General features: G+C 46.8%; 1 protein-coding gene across 5 annotated transcripts in view; it reads right to left on the bottom strand.

Annotated features, from left to right (window-relative positions):
* The window catches only part of CDK5RAP2 (CDK5 regulatory subunit associated protein 2), a 2,172,192-nt gene that overhangs the window by 1,871,484 nt on the left and 276,179 nt on the right, over positions 1-24,529 (bottom strand). For all 5 annotated transcript variants that reach the window (XM_069609888.1, XM_069609889.1, XM_069609892.1 and 2 more), the window contains exon 9: positions 9,252-9,371. In XM_069609888.1, the coding sequence (XP_069465989.1) occupies positions 9,252-9,371 (120 nt within the window). The remainder of the gene's footprint in view (positions 1-9,251; positions 9,372-24,529) is intronic.

The following is a 24,529-nucleotide window of genomic DNA, read 5'->3' as shown; positions in this document are numbered from 1 at the left end:
AATTGCCTAGCATTTCGGTGCTGGACTGCCCTTGTGGGTGGGACAGAGATTGATATGCAATGGGTATTTCTCCTTTGTGAAGGGTGCAGGGAGTTAAAACGTGGTTGTAGACCCTTCTGAGTGAAAGAAATTCCATAGAACAGGGTATTTGACCCATGTTCATTCTCAGTAAAGGGGCTTCCACAGTCCTTTGCAAACAAAACGTATACTTGCAACCAGCCTTCTCGCAAACACTCTTTCTGGGTCAGAGAATTCACCCAGCTACAAAATGGGGTGCTTACAAAGCACCTCTGCACTGTTAGCCTTATGGGCTACTAAGGGGAGTACATCGAAAACCATGTTGCAGTTACTTCTGGAAAAGTCCCTCTGACAACAAGGAGAAAGTCTAAAACTAGAAAAGCCAGTAAAAATGTTAAGAGACTAAAAGTTAGAATATGGATCCCAAAAATAGAATTCTACCCTAACCGCTCCCAAGAGCATGGTCCTCCATAGAGGCACTTCAACAGCTAACTTTGTTCCAGTCTGTCCAGAGCAAAAGCCAGGACAATTGTTCCACATATAAGATCATCCCAAATTCCTGTATCAACATCCTATCCTGGCTGTGTAATTCTTCCCCTGCATGAGAGAGTAGTCTTGAAGCATGCTGCCAAAGGTCCATGTCCTGCTCTCCGAGACTCTGTGCTTTCTGTCCCGCTTTAAGAAACAGTCCTGCCCTTCAAGCTCCTCGAAGTTTCCTCTGTGACCACACAGCATCCAGTGATATTGCTTTCTGGACAGTCTGCCTTGGTCAGATCAGGTCCTGTGGAGAGTCTGAAAATCAGGGCAGTGTTGCAAGGCTGCTGCAATCCCACTCCGCAACCATGGCATGTTGGAAGCACCCTTGTGGTTGACTGTAATGCATGTGGAAAAATGCGCTGAAACAGGTTACCGGTGCACAGCCATTTTGGACATTCACTTCCAAACCGGACTGAAAGTCTATGTTTCTGTGAGCTCAGTTAGAAGGCGGGCAGACATGAATTCTGCAATGGATGCAATATTATGAAACAGAGCAGCTCACTAGGAAGGATAGTTGTTGTAATGTTCGCTCAAGGACGAGCAGAGAAGGGAGTCAGAGATGTGCAGGTGTGTTAATAAGGGGTGCTGGGAACAAGCGCACGGGATACAAGCTAGGTTGTTCCAATACTGTCTGGATTTTTCTGCTCTTTGACTCCCATGCTTGCTGTCTGTCCTTCGGCCGCTGGCAGTTTGTAACCTATGAGTGGTGGGGTTTTGTCCCCCATAAGAAGAGCAGTATCCTGATGAGAAGACAGAATTGGAACCCCAGGTGATGAAGTCTTGCTGAGAGGGAGGACGCTCCGCTCCAGACCCCGTTAGTACGTGTGATCTCTCTGCCTACCTGCCTGGGGACTGGGTAGTGTCGTCGTGGCTGAGATGAAGGTTTCCCCCACAACTGCACGAACGGTGATGTAGACCCTTTGTAACTATTCATGTTTGTGTATAACCAATTGCATTTATTTTAATAGTTATTTGTATGCTTATAATTTGTGTGAATAAAGGGCCCGTAAAGAGCCAATTATATTCCACTAGTTGGTCTAGGTATGTATTATTGCCTTCATAGAGTCCTCATTGGTCTGTGTAATAGGGTGAGTATTTCTGGGTTCATTACACGTGCCGAAAAGCAAAACATTGACACCAGCTTCTGCTCTGCCCCTGATGGTTGTTGCCCTCACATCTTTCCATCATGCCCGGTGTCGGTTCTAGAAGGGAGAGTATTGCTTCAATACTTAAATTAGTTCAGGAAAGGTGTGTTGTGCCTGACATAGCCTGGCGTAGGGCACTGCATCTCTTAAGTTCTAGATGTAAAGTGAAGAGAACAAGTTAGGATTTTCCCCCAGCCAAACAGCCATAGTAGGGACATCCACTCGGGGTTTACAAACTCCTTCCTGTCCAAGAGGTTGAGACCAACAAGTTGTCATGGACAGGTACATGATATTTAAAAAGGGACAAGTTACTTACCTGTAACTGTTGTTCTCCAGCATGGGTCTGGCATGGATTCACATACTCATGAATGTTCCCAGTCGTCAGGCTGGGAATCCTCAGTAAAAGAAGAAACGGTTTCACTTTTGTTTATAAACAGTCTTTCTCCCATAAACCAATCACTGTGCTCTGGGTCATACTGCCCCCAGCCAATGACTGCCCTCTCCCCAATCCCCTCCTCTGGCAGCCATCTTCAGATTTGGTAGCACGTAAAGTGGCAGTAGGACCAAGAGAAGAGCCGCAGAGGGGCAGGTGGGAGGGTTCGCATGTGAATCCATGCCAGACCCATGCTGGAGAACAACAGTTACAGATAAGTAATTTGTTCTTTCTCCAGCATGGTGTCTGGCATGGATTCACACGCTCATGAATAAAGAATACATAGCAGTACATACATAAACAAACACAGGAGGTGGCAAGGTTCAACAGAAGCAATATTTCTTACCTCCTCACCGGGCTCACCTTCAGCACTGCTTGCCGACTCTAGACTGCTCCGTGGAATCCCTGTCGATGCAGTAGAATTTCGTGAAGGTGTGCGTCGACCTCCACGTAGCCGCCCTGCATATGTACAGCAGGGGCACACCAGAAAGGAACGCCGTCGTAGCAGCGATCGCTCTGGGAGAATAGGCTCTCAGACGGCCAGGCAATGGTCGGTTTGCCAAACAGTGACAATGGGTGCAGCCAGAGAGCCACATGAAGATTGGAAGCCTTGGACAAGGGCTTCCGATTGTTTACAGGACCAAAGTTCACAAAAAGGTGAGAAGTCTTCCAGAAACTCTTCGTGTGGGCCACATAAAACTTCAGCGCTCTAGCTACGTCCAGCGAGTGCAAAGTTCTTTCAACCGGCGACGAAGGCGTCGGAAAAAACACAGGTAACACCAAGGGTTTGTTGAGATTAAATTCCAATGGCACTTTGGGCATTAAGGAGGGGTGCGTACGCAGCACCACCATCGTCTCGTGGAATGTCAAGTAAGGTTGCTTGCAGGACAGGGCCTGAATCACCCCAATTCTCCTGGCAAAGGTGAAGGCCACAAGGAAAGTGGTCTTTCAAGACAAAAATGAATGAGGCCCCCATGAGCCTGGTCAGCACCACGTTGAGCTCCCACCCCAGGGTAGGGGCCTTCACCGATGGGAAAGAACGGAAAAGTCCTTTGATGAACTCCTTCACTAGATGGGTGTGACCAGAGAAGATCGTCCCGGAGACCTCGTGCAGCGGGAGATCGCCGCCAGATGCACCTTGATGGATGCGTGAGCCAGTCCCGACGACTTCGTCAATGACACAAATACGGAAGAACTTGGGGAGCCATAACCCTCAGAGAGTTAATCGACTGCGACCGGCACCAAGTCGCAAAACGCTTCCATTTGTGTCCGTAACACTTCAGCGTCAATAACGCCCTTGCCTTTGCGAGGACTTCCTTGCAGACCGCCGCAGCTCATACCCACCGCACTCTAAAGCTGCAGGAGCCAAGCCTTCAGGTTCAGCGACCCTGGGTCGTGGTGTAGGATCGCACTTGCCTCCTTCCCTGGCGACAAGATCCACGACCACTGATGGCTTGACTGGAGGGGACGCTGACACGCTGGTAAGGTCCGGGTACCAGATTTGCCCAGACCACGCTGGGGCGACAAGGATCATCCTGCACCAGCACCGTCTAAGTGGACTGATGACTCATAGTAGCAGCGGCAATGGGGGAACGCGTACAAAAACAGGCCTTCCCCTGGGAAGGAGAATGCATCACCCCCATCTCCCCGGCTGGAGAAGCTCCAGCACTTGGTGTTCGCCGCCGCAAACAGGTCAATCTGGGGACTGCCCCATCTGAGGAAAAGGTTGTCCACTTGATCCTGCCGAAGCTCCCATTCGTGTCAAGAGCGCAGCTCCCTGCGGAGGGAGTCCACAACAGTGTTTTTGACTCCCGTGAGGTGGAAAGGAATGAGTAACATCTCCTGAGCGACGGCCCAATGCCACAACTCATGCGCCTCCGTGGAAAGGGCCGCGGACCTGGTGCCCCCCTGCTTCCGGATGTCCATGAAGACCCTCACCACCTTGCCCTTGAGGGATGGAAGACATGACTTGAGGGTCCAGAACACAGCCTGTAGTTCCAGGACGTTGATGTGTAGCGCCTTTTCCTCCGGGAGCCACAAACCTCTGGTGTGGAGACCGGTGTGTGCTCCCCACCCCTCCAGGGATGCATCCGTTGTGACCGTCTCCTGATATGGGGGGTTCTGGAAGTCTGTACCTCTGCCGATGTTGGAGGGAACACCCCACCACCTTATCGCCCGACGGAACTCCTCGTTGAGCGCGACCCTGTCTTTGATGCTTCCAGACACTTGGGGCATCCAGAAACTCTTGAAGGGGTTGCATCCGCAATCTGCATAGCTGAACCAGGTAGATGCATGACCACATCATGCCGAGCAGCGACTTGATCGTCCTCACTGTGGTGATCCTTAGTGCTAACAGCCGTTGCACTTTGCCGAAAATGGCCGCTATCCTCTCCTCCGACGGAGCCGCTAGACAGGACACTGTTGAGCCTGGACCCCAGGAACAGCACGTTCTGCGATGGAGTTAAGCAGGATTTTGCAAAGTTCACTGAGAACCCCAGCTCCATCAGCAGCCGGACTGTCCTGTCTATGTGATCGACGGCAGCATCCTCCGACTTGGCCCGGGCGAGCCAGTCGTCGAGGGAAGGGTACACATGGATCCCCTGCAGCCGAAGATGTGCCGCCACCGGAGACAAGCACTTCGTAAACACTCTGGGCGCCGACTTCAGTACGAAGGGAAGGGCCTTGAACTGGTAGTGCTTTCCTTGTATGACTATGCACAGGAACTTGCAATGTTTCACGTGAATGGGGACGTGGAAGTACGTGTCTTCCAGATCCAACGACGACTGTAGTTGGCCGAGCATGTGCTGCAAGGTGACCATCCTGAGTGTTTTGGACTTGATCAACATGTTGAGTTGTCATAGGTCGAGAACGGGCCTCCCGCCATCTGCATTCTTTCTTACTAGAAAGTATCGAGTAAACTCCGGAGCCCTGGAGTCGCTTCGGAACCAACTCCATTGCCCCTTTTCTTTAAATGGTCTGAACCTCCAGCAGCAGCGGAGGGATATGTTGTTCCTTCCGGGCCACCGGTGGTATTCGCGGACACTTCAGTTGAAACTCCAAGATGTGTCCGTGGGCGAGAGCGTCCAGAGATGTTTTCCCACACGCTGACGAAGTTCGCCAGCTGGCCTCCCACCGAGGTGCGGGGGGGCCCGATGTCCTGGCCAGTTCAGTCCTGCTTGGAGGGCAGTGCGCCGCCCTGGGAGACCAGACGACGATGGCGGCCACCTCCGAATTTCTTGGAACGACCCCCCTGGGCTTCCTGGGTCGTGGAGTGCGAGGGTTGGCGGGAAGAAGACGATCCACCGCTGAAACTCTTTGAAGACCTCCCCGACTTTCCTCCTGAGGGACGAAAGGACAGACCGTGTTGCTACAGCGTGTCGAGGGCACGGCCGTCTGTGTCGGTTTTGATGGCCTGAAGAGATTCGTCCAGTGCCTTGCCGAAGAGATGTTCTCCGAACGGCATGTCGAGGACCCTAGTCTGGACCTCTTGTCTGAAGTTGGTGGCCTTCAGCCAGCCGCGACGCCAGAGGCAAACACTGTTCCCCATCTGGCGGAACCCCGCATCTGCAATGTCGAGGGTCACGGCGAAAGCATGGTCCGACACCACCTAGCCCTCTTGAAGGATCTCCATAGCCTCAACCCGCTTGTCCTCGGGGAGGAAATCCAGGATAGGAGCCATCTTGTACCAAAGCTCCCTGTCGTACCTGGCCAGGATTGCTAAGGCGTTTGCCGCCTTGACCGTCGTTGCCATCGAGTAAATGACCTGTCCCATGGTGTCCAGCTTCTTCCCCTCGCCATCCGGAGGAACAGATGTTGACGACAGCGGGTTGGATGATTTCTTCCTTGCCGCAGCCGAGAACACTGAGTCCGGCGGAGGTTGGAAACTTAGAAACTTGGGTGCAAACTCTGGCACCAGACATTTCTTCTTGTGCCGGTCTCTCTTAGCCAGAGCCCAGGAGGGGTTCTTCCAGAGTGCCAGCCCTTCATCCCAGACGTAGTCCAGGAGCGGGAGCGACAGAATGGTCTTTATCTTCACCTCCCGGCGCTCGTACAGGAAGCCTTCCCTTTTCTTCTCTTCTGGGGTAAGCTGGAAAAGTTCTGACAGACAGGCAATCATGGAATGAAAAGACCCCACCTCGTCCGGTGGGGAAGCCCTTGGTGATGGTGAGAGCCCACCATCGTCGTTGGTATCTGTCGTAGACGTGACAGTACCTGTGTCCCTCCCTGTGTCCCTGTGGGGGGAGGGCAAAGATGGCTGGAATGGAGGCTTAGGGTGCCTCTTCCTTGACGGGGGGGGGGGGTCGCCCAGGGGTCAACAGGGTCCCCGTCTGTGGCGTCGCCGGTGGTATCCTCTGAATCTCCGAAACCAGCATGTGGAGGGTTGAGACAATATCCTGCGACAGATCCTTGGTGGGAGCCTGGGGGACAGGAACTCTGGGTCCAGCGGCATCATCCCCCCATGCCGTCGTCATGGTCGCCTCCAGCGGGCGATCCCTCTGCGTTCTCATCGTCGCCGCCTCCGGCAGGCGATCCATTGACATAGTCGTCCTCCCCTCCCGCCATCTCCTCCGGGATGGTGTGGATGGAGACTACTTCTCCCTCCTTCGACGATGAGATATTTGTGCCGCGAAGCTCTTCCACCCCCCCCCTTTTGTAGGGTCCTGAGGGGTCGGCCTAGGGCTATGGTCCGGCATCCTCTTCTCTGCCGGTCTAGCCGAAGCCTCCCGCCTGGGAGGAAGCATCACCCTGGTCGCCACCGGGGTGAACTGGGCTTAGAGGGCAGCCACAAGCATCTCGATGGGAGAAGACGTCTTGGTCTGAACTACCTTGGCCTGAGATGCAAGGGTGGAACTCTTGTCCTGCCTGGTCTTCTCCAGCTTCTCCCACAGCTTCCCAGGGGTAGCTGACTTTCTTCTAGACGAAGAACTTGAGATCGAGGCAGAAGGTGACGATGAGTGTGCCCTGATTGTCGCGGGACCCGCTTGCACGGCGACCCTGGCAGAAGTGGATTCTCAGTGCTTGGCCTTGTCTTGAGCCCCCACGGATGGAGCACCCTCAAAAGGACTTAGAAGCCCGCTCAGGTTGGCCGATCCGGATGAGGTCTGCCCCTGGGAACCACTCGGGGTAGAGACCTTGGCCTTCAGCCACGTCGCCAGACGGGCATGCCGGTCCTTCATGGTGCGCTTGGAGAAGCCACGGCAAAATTCACAATCTTCCTCCTTGTGCGTCGGGTGTAGACAATACAGGCAGTGGGAATGCTTGTCGTCGTGAAAACATTCTGAAAACCGCAGCTGGAGCAGAGCTTGAAGAGGGAGGCCCCGTCGTCCTCCTCCGACATGGTCCAGAGTGGTGTAGGCCCGACGGGCTTCTGGAAGCTTCCAAGAAGAACACTCAACGATTTAAGCCCTTGAGGGGCGAAGAATGACCAGAAAAACGGGTCCCCGTTGATCGGATGTATAAGCGATGGAGCACAAGTGCTCGGATGAATCAAAAATATAATTTTCCTACAGAAAAGGCGTGGGAAACGCAGAAAGCTCGAAAAGCAAAACGCGAGGACTAACACTTAAACGTGCAGTAAAAATCTGAAGATGGCTGCCAGAGGAGGGGCTTAGGGAGAGGGCAGTCATTGGCTGGGCGCAGTATGACCCAGAGCTCAGTGAATGGTTTATGGGAGAAAGTTTATAAATGAAAGTGAAACTTTTTTCTTTTACCGAGGATTCACAGCCTGACGACGAGGAATATTCATGAGCATGTGAATCCATGCCAGACCCCATGCTGAGAATAGGTATTTTCTCACCATCTGATTCTTACCGAAGAACAACTTAAACTATGTGCCGATGTGAGCACCAGGGATGTTGTTCCACCAGAGCAGCTTGTTTAGTGCGCCATCTTTGACGTATCAACGAGTGAGGAAGGAAGCACAGTGATACAGCCCAATGCTGGAACAAGTCCAGTCCATCTCGGAGTGCCTCACATACTGAAATCCGATATCTGTATCTCAAGGCTGCTTGAAGAGAAATAAAAAGAACAGGAAGCTAAGAAGCTGGTAGGCTGGTGCATTTCACCCGCTACCGTATAAAAAAGAAAAATATCGCCGACTCAAACACAGATTCACTACCTCACAGGTCACAGTGCTCCATGGTGGCACTATAAGAGTTAACACTGCATAACCTTCTAGCATTAGACAGATTATCAACTTGATCCATCACAGCAGTTGAAATGGCCATTGTAAAAATCTTCCTCTGTATGTGCCCTTTGCCTTGCAACATCCATCAAACCCGGTGCCTGCTCTGATCTGGTACAGACCCAATCTCTCTGTCTGCCTAAGCCTTGCTTTTTGTTATCTAATTTCTGTTGAGGTTCTAGCCAAGCGTTCACTGCTCCCAGCCTGGGCTCACTCATCAACATAACCCTGACTACACCATCTCCTCCACTTCAATGTTGGTGGCCCAACTACTTCTCATTGGTGTCACCTGCTAGACTGTCCACCTTGGCAAGCATGGAATCAGAGAAGGAAAGTCAATGAAGAAGAGAGCCAGGAGGAAGGGACCCCACGAAATCTGCTACTTTTTGCCTTCCTGTCTTCTATAGTTTTCATAACCATGTCCCACCTGACGAACCCCCAAGGGAAAAGCCCTGACCTGCCCTGTTCCCAGCCCACTTGTCTTTCTGAAGCACCCGATTATCTTTCTGGGGTGTGATGGAAAGGTGAGAGGGTTGGTGACAGGCATTCATCAGTCTGTCTTGTATTGGAGAGTTTGGCCTGACACTTTGTTCACACAAGCTATACATCTCTCAAGAGAATGCAACACAAGGTTGGTTCGATGTTGAGAAAGAAAAAAGGCTAAGCTGGTTTATGATGGGCGAGGGCTAGATGTGGACATTCCACACATAAAAAGGAAGGGGGGAATCAACTCTGGAACGTCAATCTTTTAAATTGGTGAGACACGATGGCCCATAACTCCTCCCTATTGAGCTAATCTTGGATACCAAACATGCTAATAAACTTTTATTGTGTGCAAACATCTATCTTTATTCTTTAAGGAAGCACCTGTAACTTTGACAGAACATTGCATTTAGTAGAATATGCTGCATAAATATGTTGTATGGAACCATACCTCTTTTTCTTTAGTCTTTAAAGCCAGAGTTAGACCTTGAATGGTTTTATCTCTTTTCAATCCATTCTTTTTTTCAATATTAAGTTCTTCTGCTTTGGTCTTCAATTCCATTTTCAGAGACTGCAACAGAATAAATAAATAATTTCCCACAAATTCTGTAAAAAACAAACTTCTGAATGCAAGGATAACATGTTTCTGGGAAAGGCACTTCTGTAAAAAAGCAACTGAAAGTGGTTCCTGCATAAATTGCAGGTTTGTTGATGTAACTGTCAATTGACAGTGCATGACATGTATTAGAAAGAAAAGATGCAATTCCAATTATTATTCTGCCCAATGCATAACAGTCCTGTATTTCGTTTTTAAGAATAACAGATGTACATTTGATTAACCTGTAAGGTTATATTTGCACATGTCCTGTGTACCACTCTATCAAAAATATTCTCTGCAATACAAGATAAGATAAGATAACTTGGGCGGTAAAAAGCCAAACTTGGAACAGATGACTCACCCTGGTTCTATTGCTATACCATTCAAAGAATGTATCACTTTCCTCTGTGTAATGTTCTTTCTGATGAATTAGCCCATACACCCACAGATTCCTCATCTAAGATGCATCTTCTCCAGAGCCAGCTGTGTTCAGAACTTTTTTCCTTCACCAGAAGGTGAATGAACAAGTGCCGACAGGGTTTGTTCTTTGCTATCCACACTGTTGCGCACTACTTGTGAGGGCTGTCTAACCAATTCACCCATGCTAGTTTATTGTTCCTAGATGGAATTTGAACCTTGCTCTTTCATTCCTTATGGTGGTTCTGTTCTGAGATTCATGCTCCTTGAAATTGCTCACCTTGAAGATGATTTTCAAGGTTGCTATCACCTCTGCCAGGCAAGTGTGTTAACTCCAAGTTCTATTTGTTAAACCTCCCGGCTGGGTTCTCTCCACACAGAAGGGTACTTTGAGGATGAGACCGACTTTCCTTCACAGGGATGTGCCCACCTTTCATCTCTTATAAAAAATCCATCATCCTGTATTCCTCCCCATTCCTCACCCTTTTACGGTGGCACAGCAGTTTTACTACCTGGACCTCAAGTGGTCTCTCTGTTATTGTGTTTCTCAGTGAAAGGAGGGATATCAAGATGAATGACCAGCTCTTTGTTTGGTGCCCATGCGGGCAGGGTATTTGCTAAGAAGACCCTGCCTAGATGGGATTATCTGTATTTCAGAGTGTTTAGATCTGGCTGGGAAAGATGTGCCCGATGGCCTCAGGGCCCATTTGACCATGGGGTCTGGGAGCGGAGTCCACATTGCAGAGTGGTGTTCCTGTGCTGGACATCTGTCAGGCAGCGCTGTGCGATTCCCAGCACATTTTTGCCAATCATGTTCTGATTTCATCTCCTAATAGGGATACTTGTTTTGATTTAGCAGTTCTCCATAATCTGCAGGTGTAATATTCTTACCATCCCTCTTCCTATAAGTTCCTTATGGCCAATAGAGTATATCTAAGTTGAGGAATCGTTTGGGAGAAGGGATCCATACAAAAACCATTTAGTTGCCACTCTGTAATGTTCTTTCTTATTTATTAGTCCTTTCTCTGGTAGATTTCTCATCACCTCCCAACCTGCCTTTCTTGGCGGATTGCACATAAACCTCCTGCTGTTCAACGGATATTCAGCTGCTGCATGCTAGGAAAAAAGTTGGATCTGAGGTAATGAGGCGTGGCTTACTCCATATGTGTTTGCCACAAAATCTCAGCTGCTGTGAGGGGCACTGATGCAACCTGTGCCTCCTGGTGAAGGAAAAAGGTTCAGATAACGCTGGAGAAGATCCAAGATGAGGAATCTGTGGGTGTAAGGACTAATCATCAGAAAGAACATTACAGAGAGGAAAGTGCTAGGGGTGTGGGAGGGGGGGATCTCAATAGACCCAAACAGTGGGCATGTATCCCTTCACAGTGCAAATCTGAAGTAGTCACCACATTGGTCGCGGGTAAAAACAATTATTTTTTGCCCACGAGCAAAGAAGTTTGCTGCTTTAACATAGAACCAATCTGCAACCCTGCTGGGCCAAAGAGAGCAAAAAATACAACGCTGACGAGGCAGGAAAGATCAAAAGGACCCATACTCTGCTTCCGGCAACAAGTCGAAAACATGCATCACCAGCAGGTACACAGGGCCTTAGTGGCGGGTCTCCAGATAGAATGGACAACATGATATGATATATGATATGATATGGCATTTGTAACTCGCCTATACACAAGTGTTTCAAGGCGCGAAAATGACGGGGGCTGCATCTATAGGACATGTACTCCTGAAGAGTACGCGCGAGCAGGAGAAAGCTTACGACATGTGTGTAGGGCATGGATGCCAATAAAGGGAACATCCCCATATGAAGCAGCAGTAAAAAAAGAAAATGAGTGCAAATATGAGGAAGAATTTGTTACTGTAGAAGTAACGAAAGGGGGGAATGTTGGGATGGAAATTAGTCTGTCCCACCCCCCTAGGTGCTTTAGAGTGAGGTGAATCCCATAGCTAGCCGTGCGACGTGCTTGGGGGGAAACATCCATGATCTGGTCAGACAGGTCCCACTCCTTGTACCTCAGCCTCTCAGTAGCCACGCATGAAGATTGAGGCTGCTGAAATATGGGTTAGGACCATGCTCCCCGAATAGGGAAGCAGGTCCAGGCTCGTCAAAGGATGGGGAGGGATGGCATTGGACAGGTCCAAAAGCTCTGGGTACCATGTCCTCCAGGCCCAGTATAGTGCAATAAGGATCACGGTGGACATAAATTTCCGCAGTCTCTCAACAGCAAGAGGAATGAAAGGAATCAGATGGACTGCATAGAGCAGATGGAAGTAGCACTTGACAATAAATGTGTCCCCTAAGGTGCCCGTCAATAAATTCCCTGGAGCAGAACCACTTGCCCTACCTTATTTCACACTGGAGGTGAAGAAGTCCACGGAAAGGGTACTACAATGTGCGATGATTCACAAGAGAGATATAAGTGCCAACTTACCACGCCATTCCCCGCATGGTCCATATCCCTTACAGAGATGAAGGTGACGATTATACCACACGACCATTGTCCATTCCCAAGACCCCGAACATTACAAAGAAGCATGGGTTGATCAGACGGGGGCTGCATCTATAGGACATGTACTCCTGAAGAGTATGCGCGAGCAGGAGAAAGCTTACAACATGTGTGTAGGGCATGGATGCCAATAAAGGGAACACCCCCATATGAAGCAGCAGTAAAAAGAGAACATTAGTGCAAATATGAGGAAGAATTTGTTACTGTAGAATTAACGAAAGGGGGGAATGTTGGGATGGAAGTTAGTCTGTCCCACCCCCCTAGGTGCTTTAGAGTGAGGCAAATCCCATAGCTAGCCGTGCGACGTGCTAGGGGCGAAAAGACTGTGTTAAGAAACCCGACACGGATACAATATTGCAGGAATTATAGATGCATAGAGTTAGTGCACACATATAAAGAGACTCCATTTTGTAGTTATGGTAGAAACACTCAACCCTGCATGGTCGTGCAGTGAAACATAAGCTCGATGAAAAAACCTGAATAGGCCCAAAAACGCCAAGGAGAAATATGCCCATGAGACTAGTTCTCACAAAAACTTCCCCTTGTCCCTTAACTGTCGCAATTACTTAGTAATGTAGAAAGGAATGCACCCTGCAAGGCCAAGAGCCAACCCTAGGCTCCCTACGGCACCCATTCATCACAGCTAGGCTTACAACAGGCCTATAACCCCTACCCAGCCCATCAGAGTAATGGCACCCATAACTGACCCAGTCCAAGAAACCTCTGCATTCCACAATAGTGAGTGACCCCAGCACGACAGCAATAAAACCAATGGTCATAAAAGATCTGAACATGCATGGCCATTTCACCTCTTTCATAAATGCACCCTTTTGTAATACGAGGTACAGGGAGGGATACATTATAGATCAAAACAAGGTTGGAAGCCTTGGGCACGAGGAGTGCAATATAGACAGAGCACAGAATGTGTGGGTCAGCATGATGGTGTTCCTCCCCGCCCCCTGGTGCCAATTCCCAAGCCTCCCAGGTGCATGCCATAATGGTGTAGTAGTAGCAGCATTAGCTTACAATAGTAGCCTTGGAACGGCAACATGGGAAGAGCATGACCTTCAGTCCTTGGAGAGATGAGCCCAGCTGACCCACGTGGAAACAGATAAATGGCAGAGACAGGAACCAATCATAGCCTGGCATCCCCTATGGAGCAGGAACCTGTCTATGATTTCACCAATCAGCTGTGTGGGTTTAGACCCTATGGATGAGGTCATTAGCTACGCTGTGAACTCTTATAATGCACTGTACATGATGATTTTACCAGAACGTTCTCGAGCAGCAGAGTCCTCTCCTGGCACCCTTGTCTTTCATACAATTAAACCTTGTAATCCTTACAAGCAATCTCTTATCCTTTTTCCCCTAGAGCATGAGCGTACAGGGACTTGCCTTCATAATCATGCAGTAGGAATTAATGACATCTTACTAAGGCCTGATTTCTGGGGCCCAGACATATCAAATGTTTTAGTTTACAGTACGTTTCCCTCTGAGCTACTACCACTCTCCATCTAGTAATGAGGCTAAGCAATCAAGACAACTTTAGAAGGTGGATGATTTAAAGGTAAACATCTTTGATTAATACAAAATAAGGCAAGGCCCACATAACATCTGTACAAATATATCATTTGCAATAAATGTATTCAATGTAATAACTACAATGCTTATAGGAAAGTTAAGGAACTTTTCAGAATTTGGAAAAACAATATAAACATTTCACCTAATAGCATCCTAGCTATGTTCAACTAGTCCACAAAGTTCAACTGGACATTTAGTGATGCTCAAAGCATCCTATAGTAATAGTAACCTGCAACTGCAATGTCAGTTGATTGCTCAATAGAAGTTAAGGGAGGCAAATACAAGGTATCCACATGGAGCACCTAAAAATGGAGGAGCCCAAAAAATGCAAATAAAACAAGAGGAATGTGGAATCCCTTACAAAGAGACCCTGACTGCAACCATGACCACCATGGCAACAGAGCCCAAACGAGCTGAACAAAAACCCCACGGTAGTCAAGGGACCCAAAGAAGGGATCCAGTCAATGCAAGCAACCCAGAGTATTTTTAACTACGAGTGTTCAGTATGGAGTACCTGGAGTAGCCACTAGGGAGGTTGTGGTTCTTTTCTGGATGGGCAAGGTCAGCATCGAAGGACCCTGCAGCTTGATGAGTGGAAGAAAGACTTTAGGCAGAGCCTATGGACACCAAAGAAGAACAGAAGCAGTAGAAGAACAAGTTACTTATCAACTGTAACGTTCTTTCGATTGGATGTTCCTCCCACGTATTCCTCATCTTAGATATATCCTTACCTTTAGGTTTCAACTCGGAACATTTTTTCTCTCTCCAGCAGAGGGCGCTCCACTCGAGGCAGCGACATCGATGTCCCTCGGCGGCCTCTGTCGAGTGACAATGTCATCTGTAGTATAATTGCCTTGAGCGCGCCCGTTGGATTCAGTTCTGTTTTTTCGTCTATCAGAGACCATGTATTATAAAACAAAGGCGTGCCTCTTATTGACCCAAGCCCTAAAAGAATTTAGAGTGTAAACCACGTAAACTGTACTGTGGGGTAGGATGGGAGGGTCGATGAGGAATAGGTGGGAGGAACATCCAATCGAAAGAACGTTACAGTTGGTAAGTAACTTGTTCTTCGAATGGATTGCGTCCTCCGACATATTCCTCATCGTAGATAGACTCCCAAAGCAGTTTTCTATTGGAGGCGGGAGTACAGGTGTCTTTTTGGTCATGTACCGAATATAGTACAGATTTGTCAAATAGACCTCCCTGAGAGGTAGTTGAGTCCAAAGCATAAGGTTTGATTAAAGTATGCATGGATGACCATGTGGCTGCTGCACAAATATCTTGTACAGGGACACCCCTCTTAAGTGCTGTTGAAGTTGCTATGCCCCTAGTTGAATGAGCTCTTAAACCCTCAGGGGGATCTTTTCCAGCTAGCCTATAACACTCTGTTATGGCTAAGATCTATCCATCTTGATAATGTTTGCTCGGTTACAGCTAGACCTAATTTACGACCAGTGTATCCCACAAATAGTTGTTCACACTGACATATTTTTGACAATCTTGAGATGTAAAAGCTAAAAGCCCTTCTGGGATCTAGCCTATGCAGTCTTTCCTCTTCCTTACTTGTGTGAGGAGGAGGGTAGAACACAGGTAGAATTATTTTCTGTCACAGATGAAAGTCTGAAACTATTTTTGGTAGAAAAGAGGGTTTGACTCGAAGGACAACTTTGTCTTTATGAAAGATGGTGCGAGGAGGACCACTCGAAAGTGCCTGCAACTCACTTACTCTGCGGGCTGATGTCAATGCAATTAGAAGTATAGTTTTTAACGTAAGAAGCCTTAACGGGCAAGAATGTAAAGGCTCAAATGGTGCACGTCAGAAATTTAAGTACCAAATTTAAATCCCACACAGGAACTTGAAAAGGTATTGGTGGAAAAACATTGTTTAAACCTTTTAGAAATTGGATTATTAAAAGGTATCTTAAAATAAGATTTTTCTTCTAAAGAGCGCTTGAAGATAGATAGCACTGCTACATATCCTTTTATCGTCTTAACCTGGAGCCCCAGATTAGCTAAATGTAACAAGAAAGATAATACCATTGGAATATCACATTCAAAGGGATCCACATTCTTATCCCTGCACCAGTTACTGAACTTGTTCCAACGACACCAGTACAAAGATTTTGTTGCTGGCCTTCTGGTCGAAAGCAAAATCTCCATATCATCATCCGGAAGGTCCCAATCCTTGTATCTCAACCTCTCAGAAGCCATTTGACCTCTGGATGGAGAACGTGACCTCTCTCTTGCGTGAGAAGAGCCTCTCTTTTTGGAAGATGTATTGGAGGGCAGATGGACATGTCGAGAAGGTCCGGGTACCACGTTCTCCTGGCCCAATCCGGGGCAATTAGGATCATGGTTTTCCTGAACTTTCTCAACCTCCTAATTACCTGAGGGATCACAGGTACTGGAGGGAACGCATATAGAAGAGGAAACTCCCACTCCACTACGAATGCGTCTCCTAGAGCTCCTCTCGGGGGAAATTCCCTTGAGCAGTACAGTTCGCACTTCCTGTTGACAATGGTCGCGAACAGATCCACTTGAGGGGTTCCCAAAGGGTGAAGATCTCTTGAAGGACTTCCTGAGCTAGTTCCCACTCATAGGAGACTGAGCTCTGCCTGCTCAGATTGTCTGCCACTGTGTTTTGCTCTCCTGCTAGGTGAATGGCAGATAGAGAGATCCCTTCTTGTATTGCCCAGAACCAGAGCTGCATTGCCTCTCTGCACAGTGCCAGTGACCCTATTCCTCCTCTCTTGTTGAGGTAGTACATGGCCACTGTGTTGTCCGTCATTATGAGTAAGTTCTTTCCCCGTAAAGAGGGCAGGAAGGCCTTCAGAGCTAGTCTGATCGCCCTCAGCTCTAAAAGGTTGATGTGTAGTCTGGACTCCGATGGAGACCAACGACCACTGATTGTCAACTTGTTGGTGTGAGCTTCCCACCCTGTGAGTGAGGCGTCCATTACTACTGTTGTCTCCGGCCATGGTTGCCAAAAAGATTCTCCCTTGAGGATATGTTTCTTGCAAGCCCACCATTGTAGATCCTGTGCTACCCTGGTTGGAACTTGTAAAAGATCTGTCATTTCCCCTGAAAATTGGGACCATTGAGTCCTGAGGGCCCATTGAAGAGATCTCATCCTCAATCTGGCTTCTGGCACCAGAAAAATGCAGGATGCCATGAGGCCGAGCAACCTGAGAAAATCCAAGGCCGGTAGATACTGGGCATTCTGGAATTTTGTCACCATCTGCAGAATATGGTGAGCTCTCTCTTCGGGAGGCGAGGCTTTGCCCGAACAAGTATCCAAGATTGCTCCTATAAACTGGAGCTTCTGTGATGGTATCATGTTTGACTTTTTAAATTCAGAGAAAACCCTAGTTTGTGAAGGAAGTGCCAAGTCTTGGATAGATGATCCTGGGCTTGTTCTTGAGAATGTGCCCTGATCATCCAATCGTCCAAATAGGGGTAGACATGAATCCCCCCTCTTCTGAGACTCGCTGCCACTACCACCATCAACTTGGTGAAAACTCTTGGAGCGGAGTTCAACCCGAATGGCAGAACTCGAAACTGACAGTGTGAGTTGCCAATCGCGAACCTCAGGTACTTTCTGTGCTTGAGATGGATTGGCACGTGAAAGTAAGCACCCTGAAGGTTCAATGATACCAACCAATCTTGAAGTTGGAGAGCCTGAAGGATCTGAGAAAGAGTGACCATCTTGAACTTGTCCTTCCTGAGGAACTTGTTCAAGCTTCTCAAGTCCAAGATGGGTCTCGGTCCTCCGTCCTTCTTTGGAATGAGGAAGTATGGAGAATACCAACCCTTGTTCCCTTCAGCTACAGGTACATGTTCTATTGCACCTTTCTGTAGCAGGGTCAAAACTTTCTGCAACAGGAACGGATCTGGGTTTTTGGTAGGGTTGTACTCCGGTGGGTGATTCTGAGGTTTCTTTAGAAAGGAAAGGCAGTAACCTTGGGATACTGTTTTCAGTGCCCAAGCATCTGAAGTAATGCCTCGCCATTCTTTCAGAAGCTGTGAGATCCTGCCTCCCACTGGGGTCTTGTGAGTCAAAACCTCAGAGTGGTTTTGCGGCAGCTCCAGCAGCGGCTGAAGGGACAGATGCCGCTGCCGGGGCGGATCTAGCACCTCTTCCTCGCCCCCGAGGAAATTTCCTTTGCCCTCTTTGACTGGCCTGTCCCCTTCCTTTTCCAATTGAGGAATAATAACGAAAAGGACGAGCCCTCCAGGAAGATGAGCTTGTGTAGTGGCGTTGTTGAGGTTGTCTTATGGCGGCACTGAGTGACTTTGCCGCAGCCTTGGAGGTCTGCAGCTTCTCCAAACTTTCATCCGCCTTGCTGCCAAACAACCTCGAGCCGTCAAATGGCATATTAAGAAGTCTAGATTGAACATCTGGTGCGAAACCTGAATTCCTTAGCCACGCAAATCGGCGTAGCACTGCGCTAGACGCCATGGACCTGCTGATACTGCCGGCAGTGTCCAAACCTGCTTGAAGGCATTCTCCCGAAGCCTCCTTACCATCCTTAATTATGGACAGGAAACCATCACGTTCCTCTCCTTCCAGGATGTGTTGAGCTGCCGCTGACATGCAGTCCCACAGAGTATAATTGAATTTAGCCAGCGTACAAGATACATTGGTGGACTTTAGAGCCATGCTCCCTGATGTAAAGACCTTTTTCGACCATGTATCTATCTTCTTGTTATACCTATCGGGGGGAATTGTAGGGTATGCAGCATTTTTTGTTGATGTGGCTGCCTGCACTACCAGACTCTCAGGAGAAGGATGTTTACTCAAATACTCTGGATCAGAGTTACAAGGTCTGAATTTTGCCACATATTTTTTATTCACTGCTGGAATAGATTCCGGTCTTCCCAAGCAGCATTTACTCTCTTTTGCAGGGCAATTTGAAAGGGAAGTATGGGATCTGGTTGAGGACCTCCTGACAAAATATCTGTCATATCATCATCCTGATATACAGGTCAATTCCTAACCCATCCCATAAACTCTGTTACTTTATTCATAAATTTTCTGTAGCCCAAATCAGCATGTTCTGCTGGATCTGGTCTTTCAAATTCGTATTCAGGGGACGTATCTAGTCCACTTGCAGACTGTAAACATTCATACAAGTCCTGCATTTGTGATTGAGGATTGATTAATTCCTCAGGAACCTCTCTTGTACCATATTTTACTCCTGCTGATGAAACTTCAGGTTCATCTTCTTTGTCCTCCTCATTTTCTGAGGACATTTCTCCATATACAGCTGACATAGTTTGGAAAAAATCATGTCTGCTTTCTGGGTGAAATACTTTCTCAGGAATAGGTTTCAACCCTGTAATTGGTGTCGACGTCGACAGAAGCGTCGATGGCGTTGAAGTCGTGGCCGTTACCTTCGATGTTATTGAGGTATTCTTCAATGTTTCCGAAGGCACTACGAATGCCGTCGAAGAAGTCTTCGAGGTCGTCGATAAAGCACTCGACGTGACTTTTTTCTGCTGGGTCGTCGACCCTTTATACTCAACATCCTTCGACAGAGGCTTCGAAGATGTTTTCGTCAAGGTCTTTAAAGAGATATCAACGTCTAGAGTCTTTTTCTTAAGGTCTGTCTTTTTATGTGTATGGGAAGAGTCCCTAGAAGACACACTCGACAATTTCTTGTCGGATTTTCTAGTTTGAGACCTTCCTCTGTCACTTCTTTTGTGAGTAGAGGCATGACCTTCAACAGACATTTTTGAGGGGGCCTGGACCGCGTTCTCAAACTTTTTTTATCATCGACTCTCTAAATGCTTCCCACTTTCTAGGGGAGTCATGTTTAGTTGGACAAGAAATAACTTCCTCCGAAGTCGAGGAAGAAGAAGAAGAGGGAGATCGGTATTGGCTCTTCTTCGCCTTTTTGGACGAAGAAGAGGACTTCCTTGATCTACTCCTCGATCTGGATTTTTTATGGCGTTTTGCCAAAGACTCAGCTGAGTCTTTCTTCCCTTTCGAAGAAAACTTCGAGGATTCCTCCCCCACCGCCAGTTTACCTCGTCTTTCTTTCAAGGCCTTATGGGTCATATAATGGCACAAACCGCAGTCGTCGATCCGATGTTCGGACCCGAGGCACCAGAGACAGTTACGGTGAGGGTTGGTCACTGACATTTTTCTTCCGCACCTTAGACATTTCTTAAACCCCGTTTTCGGAGTAGACGGGTTCAAAGAAGATGACATAATTTGCCGTGACTGAAGCGCCGTTTTATTTTGATCCGAAGCGAACGGAAAAACGGAACTGAAGCCAACGGGCGCGCTCGAGGTAATTATACTACGGATGATGTCATCACTCGACGGAGGTCGCCGAGGGACATCGACGCCTCAAGTGGAGCACCCTCTGCTGGAGAGATGACACATTTTCCGAGGCGAAACCTAAACGTAAGGATATAGCTAAGATCTAAAATGAGGAATACGTGGGAGGGGACAATCCATTCGAAAGGTCACTTTTCACCATTCATCCACCTGCGATTTAGGGTCAGCATGAAGCACCCGGATAGGTCACAAAAAAACGTCCTCTGATTGGGTGGGATCAGCAACGGAAGACTAACCTCTGAGGAACCATAAAAAGACCTTGGATGAAGATGAGGCACCGTACAGAAGCAGAGAAGGAAGATGAAGAGCAGTGTTTGCAGCATCTTTGAAATGAAGAATGCACAAAATGCACCAAGTGACTATCAGAGGTCGCAGATTGTGGTTTGGACAAAGAGCCACAGGAGAAGCCATGCTAGGAGGACTGTGTTAAGGTCCTGTGTGATGCTCCAAGCATTAAGAATGCAGCATTAATAACAGCCACACTGGGCTACTGGAAGGAAGCAGTGTTCATTGTTCAGGGTCAAGCAGCGCAGTATATGCATGTTATGGGAGAGCTAAAAACCTTCAGAGGAATATAAAACCTTCAGAGGAATAGGTCTAAGTTGTTTCACTGCAATAATACAAAATGGGTAGCAGTCCCCTTTTGGGCAGGACAAAGACTGATATGCAAATGGTTATTTCTCCTTTGTAAAAAGTACAGTGAACAAAAAGCGATGGCTGCAGACTCTCAAAGTGGGAAAAAAAACACAGAACAGGTTATCATGCTATGTTCTTTCTAGAGAGGGGCACCTGCTACCTTTTTTGTACTAAGTGGTTCCACTGTATCAAGGGGAAGGAATGTTGCACAACCTTCCTTCTAGCCACTTGATAACGAAATGCATTGCTGTCTGGTTTATCCAAAACTCCAGAGATTCTGTAGTCATCCTTTGCAAGTCCTTGCTCCGCTTTAGGATTAAATTCCAGCCACTGATCAATTATTGATGCATAGTGTTGAATTATATCCCTAAACCCTATATAAGGTCTGCCCTAAACCTCCAATCACACAATCATTCACCATTCAAAGTTTTGAAGGGGCTATGGATTCAAAGACAAACAGCACACTACTCAAACACTTGAAAATATCATTGGCACGCATAAGAATACAAACACATTAAAACAAATACTATCCCAAGAGCCAAAAAACGTTAAATGTGCCAAAACACTACTCATTTACTTTCTTCCTCCACCCTCAATTCAAAATGCCCGAAGCCCCCTCCTCAAATCCTTTTAACCACATTCTCATTCCTGTGACATTTTCAAAAGTACAGCACATGCTCACAAGAAAGTCTCTTTTCTCGCTAGTGTGCTTCTTTTCTTGCAAAAAGACTCAAACAAATTGTGGGAAATAACATTCACTAGTCCACCACAAAAATTCTCAAACTTCCCGAATGCTGCTTTTTCATCCTCACCACATCCACCCCGATTACAAACCTCCCCTGTCCTAATATTATAATGTGTTGCAATTTCTCACTCTGAGAACATTTGCGAGAAAGTCTTGAATCTGGGAACAAAAGAAACAGCGGCTTTCCATTTCGGAAAAGCCTCAGTTGCTGCAATTCACCATTGGAGGAATATGAAAGATGTTGGTACTGAGACATTGCACTCTCGACAAATAACGCAAATAAAAAGTACTAGACACATTTCCAAACAAACAAACAAAAAGCACATCTGCACCACTGTGTGCTGCTGCAGAAATCCACCCAGCTGTTTAGACTGTGTGCCTGTTCAATGTCTGCATATTTCCCCTATGGGAGAACCAATACAAAAAGTAGAAAAACACACTTTCTTCATGTTTCATAACTTTTAAACCTTTACACAGATTTCCACCAAACCTTCCAGTTTTGCACCCTGGGATAAAACTCATCTTTGAGCAGTTTCATGCAAATACATCCAAATCAAACGTCATCAGAAATAGAATTTTCAGAAAGCCAATGGATCAGTGGTTTCACCTGAACAGTAGGGCGACAACCAGCCCTCTTGATAAGGTGTATAAGGCCTTTTTACGCTCGGGGAAAGCTGGAGACAGCGGGCGAGTCGGAAGAAAGGAACGCAATCTTCGAGTGAACACGTGACAAAGACTTGGCCACGCCCACTGAAGGGGAGGACCCCATAAAAATACGAGGCCGCGCGCCTCAGCAAGTGGCCTCTCAAGTGGCCTGTTTCGCCTGGAGAATCTGCCGTGACTCTCAGCCTTCTGCTTCATCTATTTTCATGCAGGAAGAAAGGAACGCAATTTTCGAGTGAACAAGTGACAAAGACTTGGTGAATACATAATATATATATTAAGGACTTATATATATATATATAACATAATTTGTTCACAATATTAATACAGATTCTATTCTTTTATCATAGGCCACGCCCACTGAAGGGGAGGACCCCATAAAAATACAAGACCGCGCGCCAATCAGCGCGTCCGCCACAGCAAGTGGCCTGTTTCGCCCGTTTAGGTTGTGGGGCTGGTAAGAAGTATATATACTAATTGCTTACACTGTTTTGACTCGAATATTATACTTACAATTAAATGAGGTAAAGAGATATACTGTCCAAATCATGAGTGTTAAGAAATCAGTAATCAGCAAACAGTTGGCTCCAGCTTTGCCTATCAATCAGATGGCTACTCGCACGAGTGTTGCGCGTGCCGTTGCAGCCTCGCAATCTGATTCACCCTTCTTAACGGAGGAACTTCTTGATTGTGCTCAACAATGCTCACTAGAAGAGAGATTAGAAGCTGAAATCTCTGATGATAGTGATAATGTTCAATTGAGCGAAAGCTCACAATCACTGTTTGCTGAGGATGGAGTTGTGAATGGATTCAATTAGCAGGTTTGGTTAGCAACTCTGGAAAAAAATGAGAGTGTGACTCATAAGTATGCAGATACTCCACAAATATTCCATTCAGTTGAAAACTCTCTGCTAGCTATGTCACAGCATTTAGATAAGAGCATGATTTCTGAAGCTGTGATTGAGCCTCTCATTGGTAATGTAAACACTGAAGTTGATGTAGAGTCTTTAAATACAGAGAAACACTCACTAATTCTGGCAGAATTGAAAATACACACGAATTTACTAAAAGAAATGGTGATGGCATTTATAGCTTTACGTGAACTCATCAACGATTTGATGAATAAAACACGTGAAGTGACCACAGTAAGCAAGCAAACTTATATGCATGCTTCCAAGGATTCGTCAATTAATCCCAACGTAGCAGTCAGTGAAAATAAGTACGATGATACATTGGCAAGCAAGTCCCTAAAAATAAATGAATCAACAACAAACGTGTATGTAACAAAAGACCCAACACACACAATCCCTGAAGCGAATATAACACCAGCACTAGATGTATCTGTGAAAGATATAAGAGTTGACAACGTGGAAAATGGCGGTGTGACTGTGATAAGCGACGATGAAAACTCAACATTTGTTGAGAAAATATCGAAAAGAAAAGAGATAAAACAAAGAAAAAAACAGGCTAAAATTACAAAGGCTAGTAATGTGACCTCGCGTAAATTCCTGAGAAATATGGATATACGCGAAGTCTGGCCGGAATGCCAAACAACAAATAAAAATAAGAACGTACAAGTCCTAAGTAAGAACAGCGTTACTGTCACTAATGACAAATCTACTACAAATGTGACTGGTATCATTGATGAGAATGGTTTATCCCCCCGTCCTGGGTACAGTGAGGGGACATCTATGCTTTCTGAGGTAATGAAGAATAAAGCTACCTCAGAAAGGATAGATAGTAATCTACGTGCGCTTGAAAGAGGTGTGCAAGATATCTTTGACATCTTCAAAAATCCAGAGGCTTCATCCAGACCAAGCACTCCAGTTAATAAAATTAATTCGGAAGCCATGGTAACCAACTTTCAGCTGGTCTCTAACATTGAAAATAGAAATGACATTCCACATGGATATAAAAGTGTAAACGTATCAACTGGCCCTTCTGCAATGATAATTGAAAATAAATCTATGGAATCAGAGGTTAAATCTAAATGCAGTAACTCCATAGTAAATGAAGATACTAGCAAAGTAACAATAAATGGTGTAATGATACCAACGGAGGTTCTGAATAACATTGTCATGAAAGATTCTAAACTCAATGGTGAATCTATAAGCTCAATTATTGAAGATCTATTGAAACAAAAATTTAACGAAGCAAAAAGCAAGAATTCTAATACGATGGATACACCAAAAAGCAATGTGCATAGTACGAACAGCACTAG

This window comes from Ambystoma mexicanum, chromosome 8, assembly GCF_040938575.1.
Source record: "Ambystoma mexicanum isolate Mex_15411 chromosome 8, UKY_AmexF1_1, whole genome shotgun sequence".
Lineage (NCBI taxonomy): Eukaryota > Metazoa > Chordata > Amphibia > Caudata > Ambystomatidae > Ambystoma > Ambystoma mexicanum.
The sequence above is the reverse complement of the archived record's forward strand: the minus strand, read 5'-3'. Positions and strand labels throughout refer to the sequence as shown.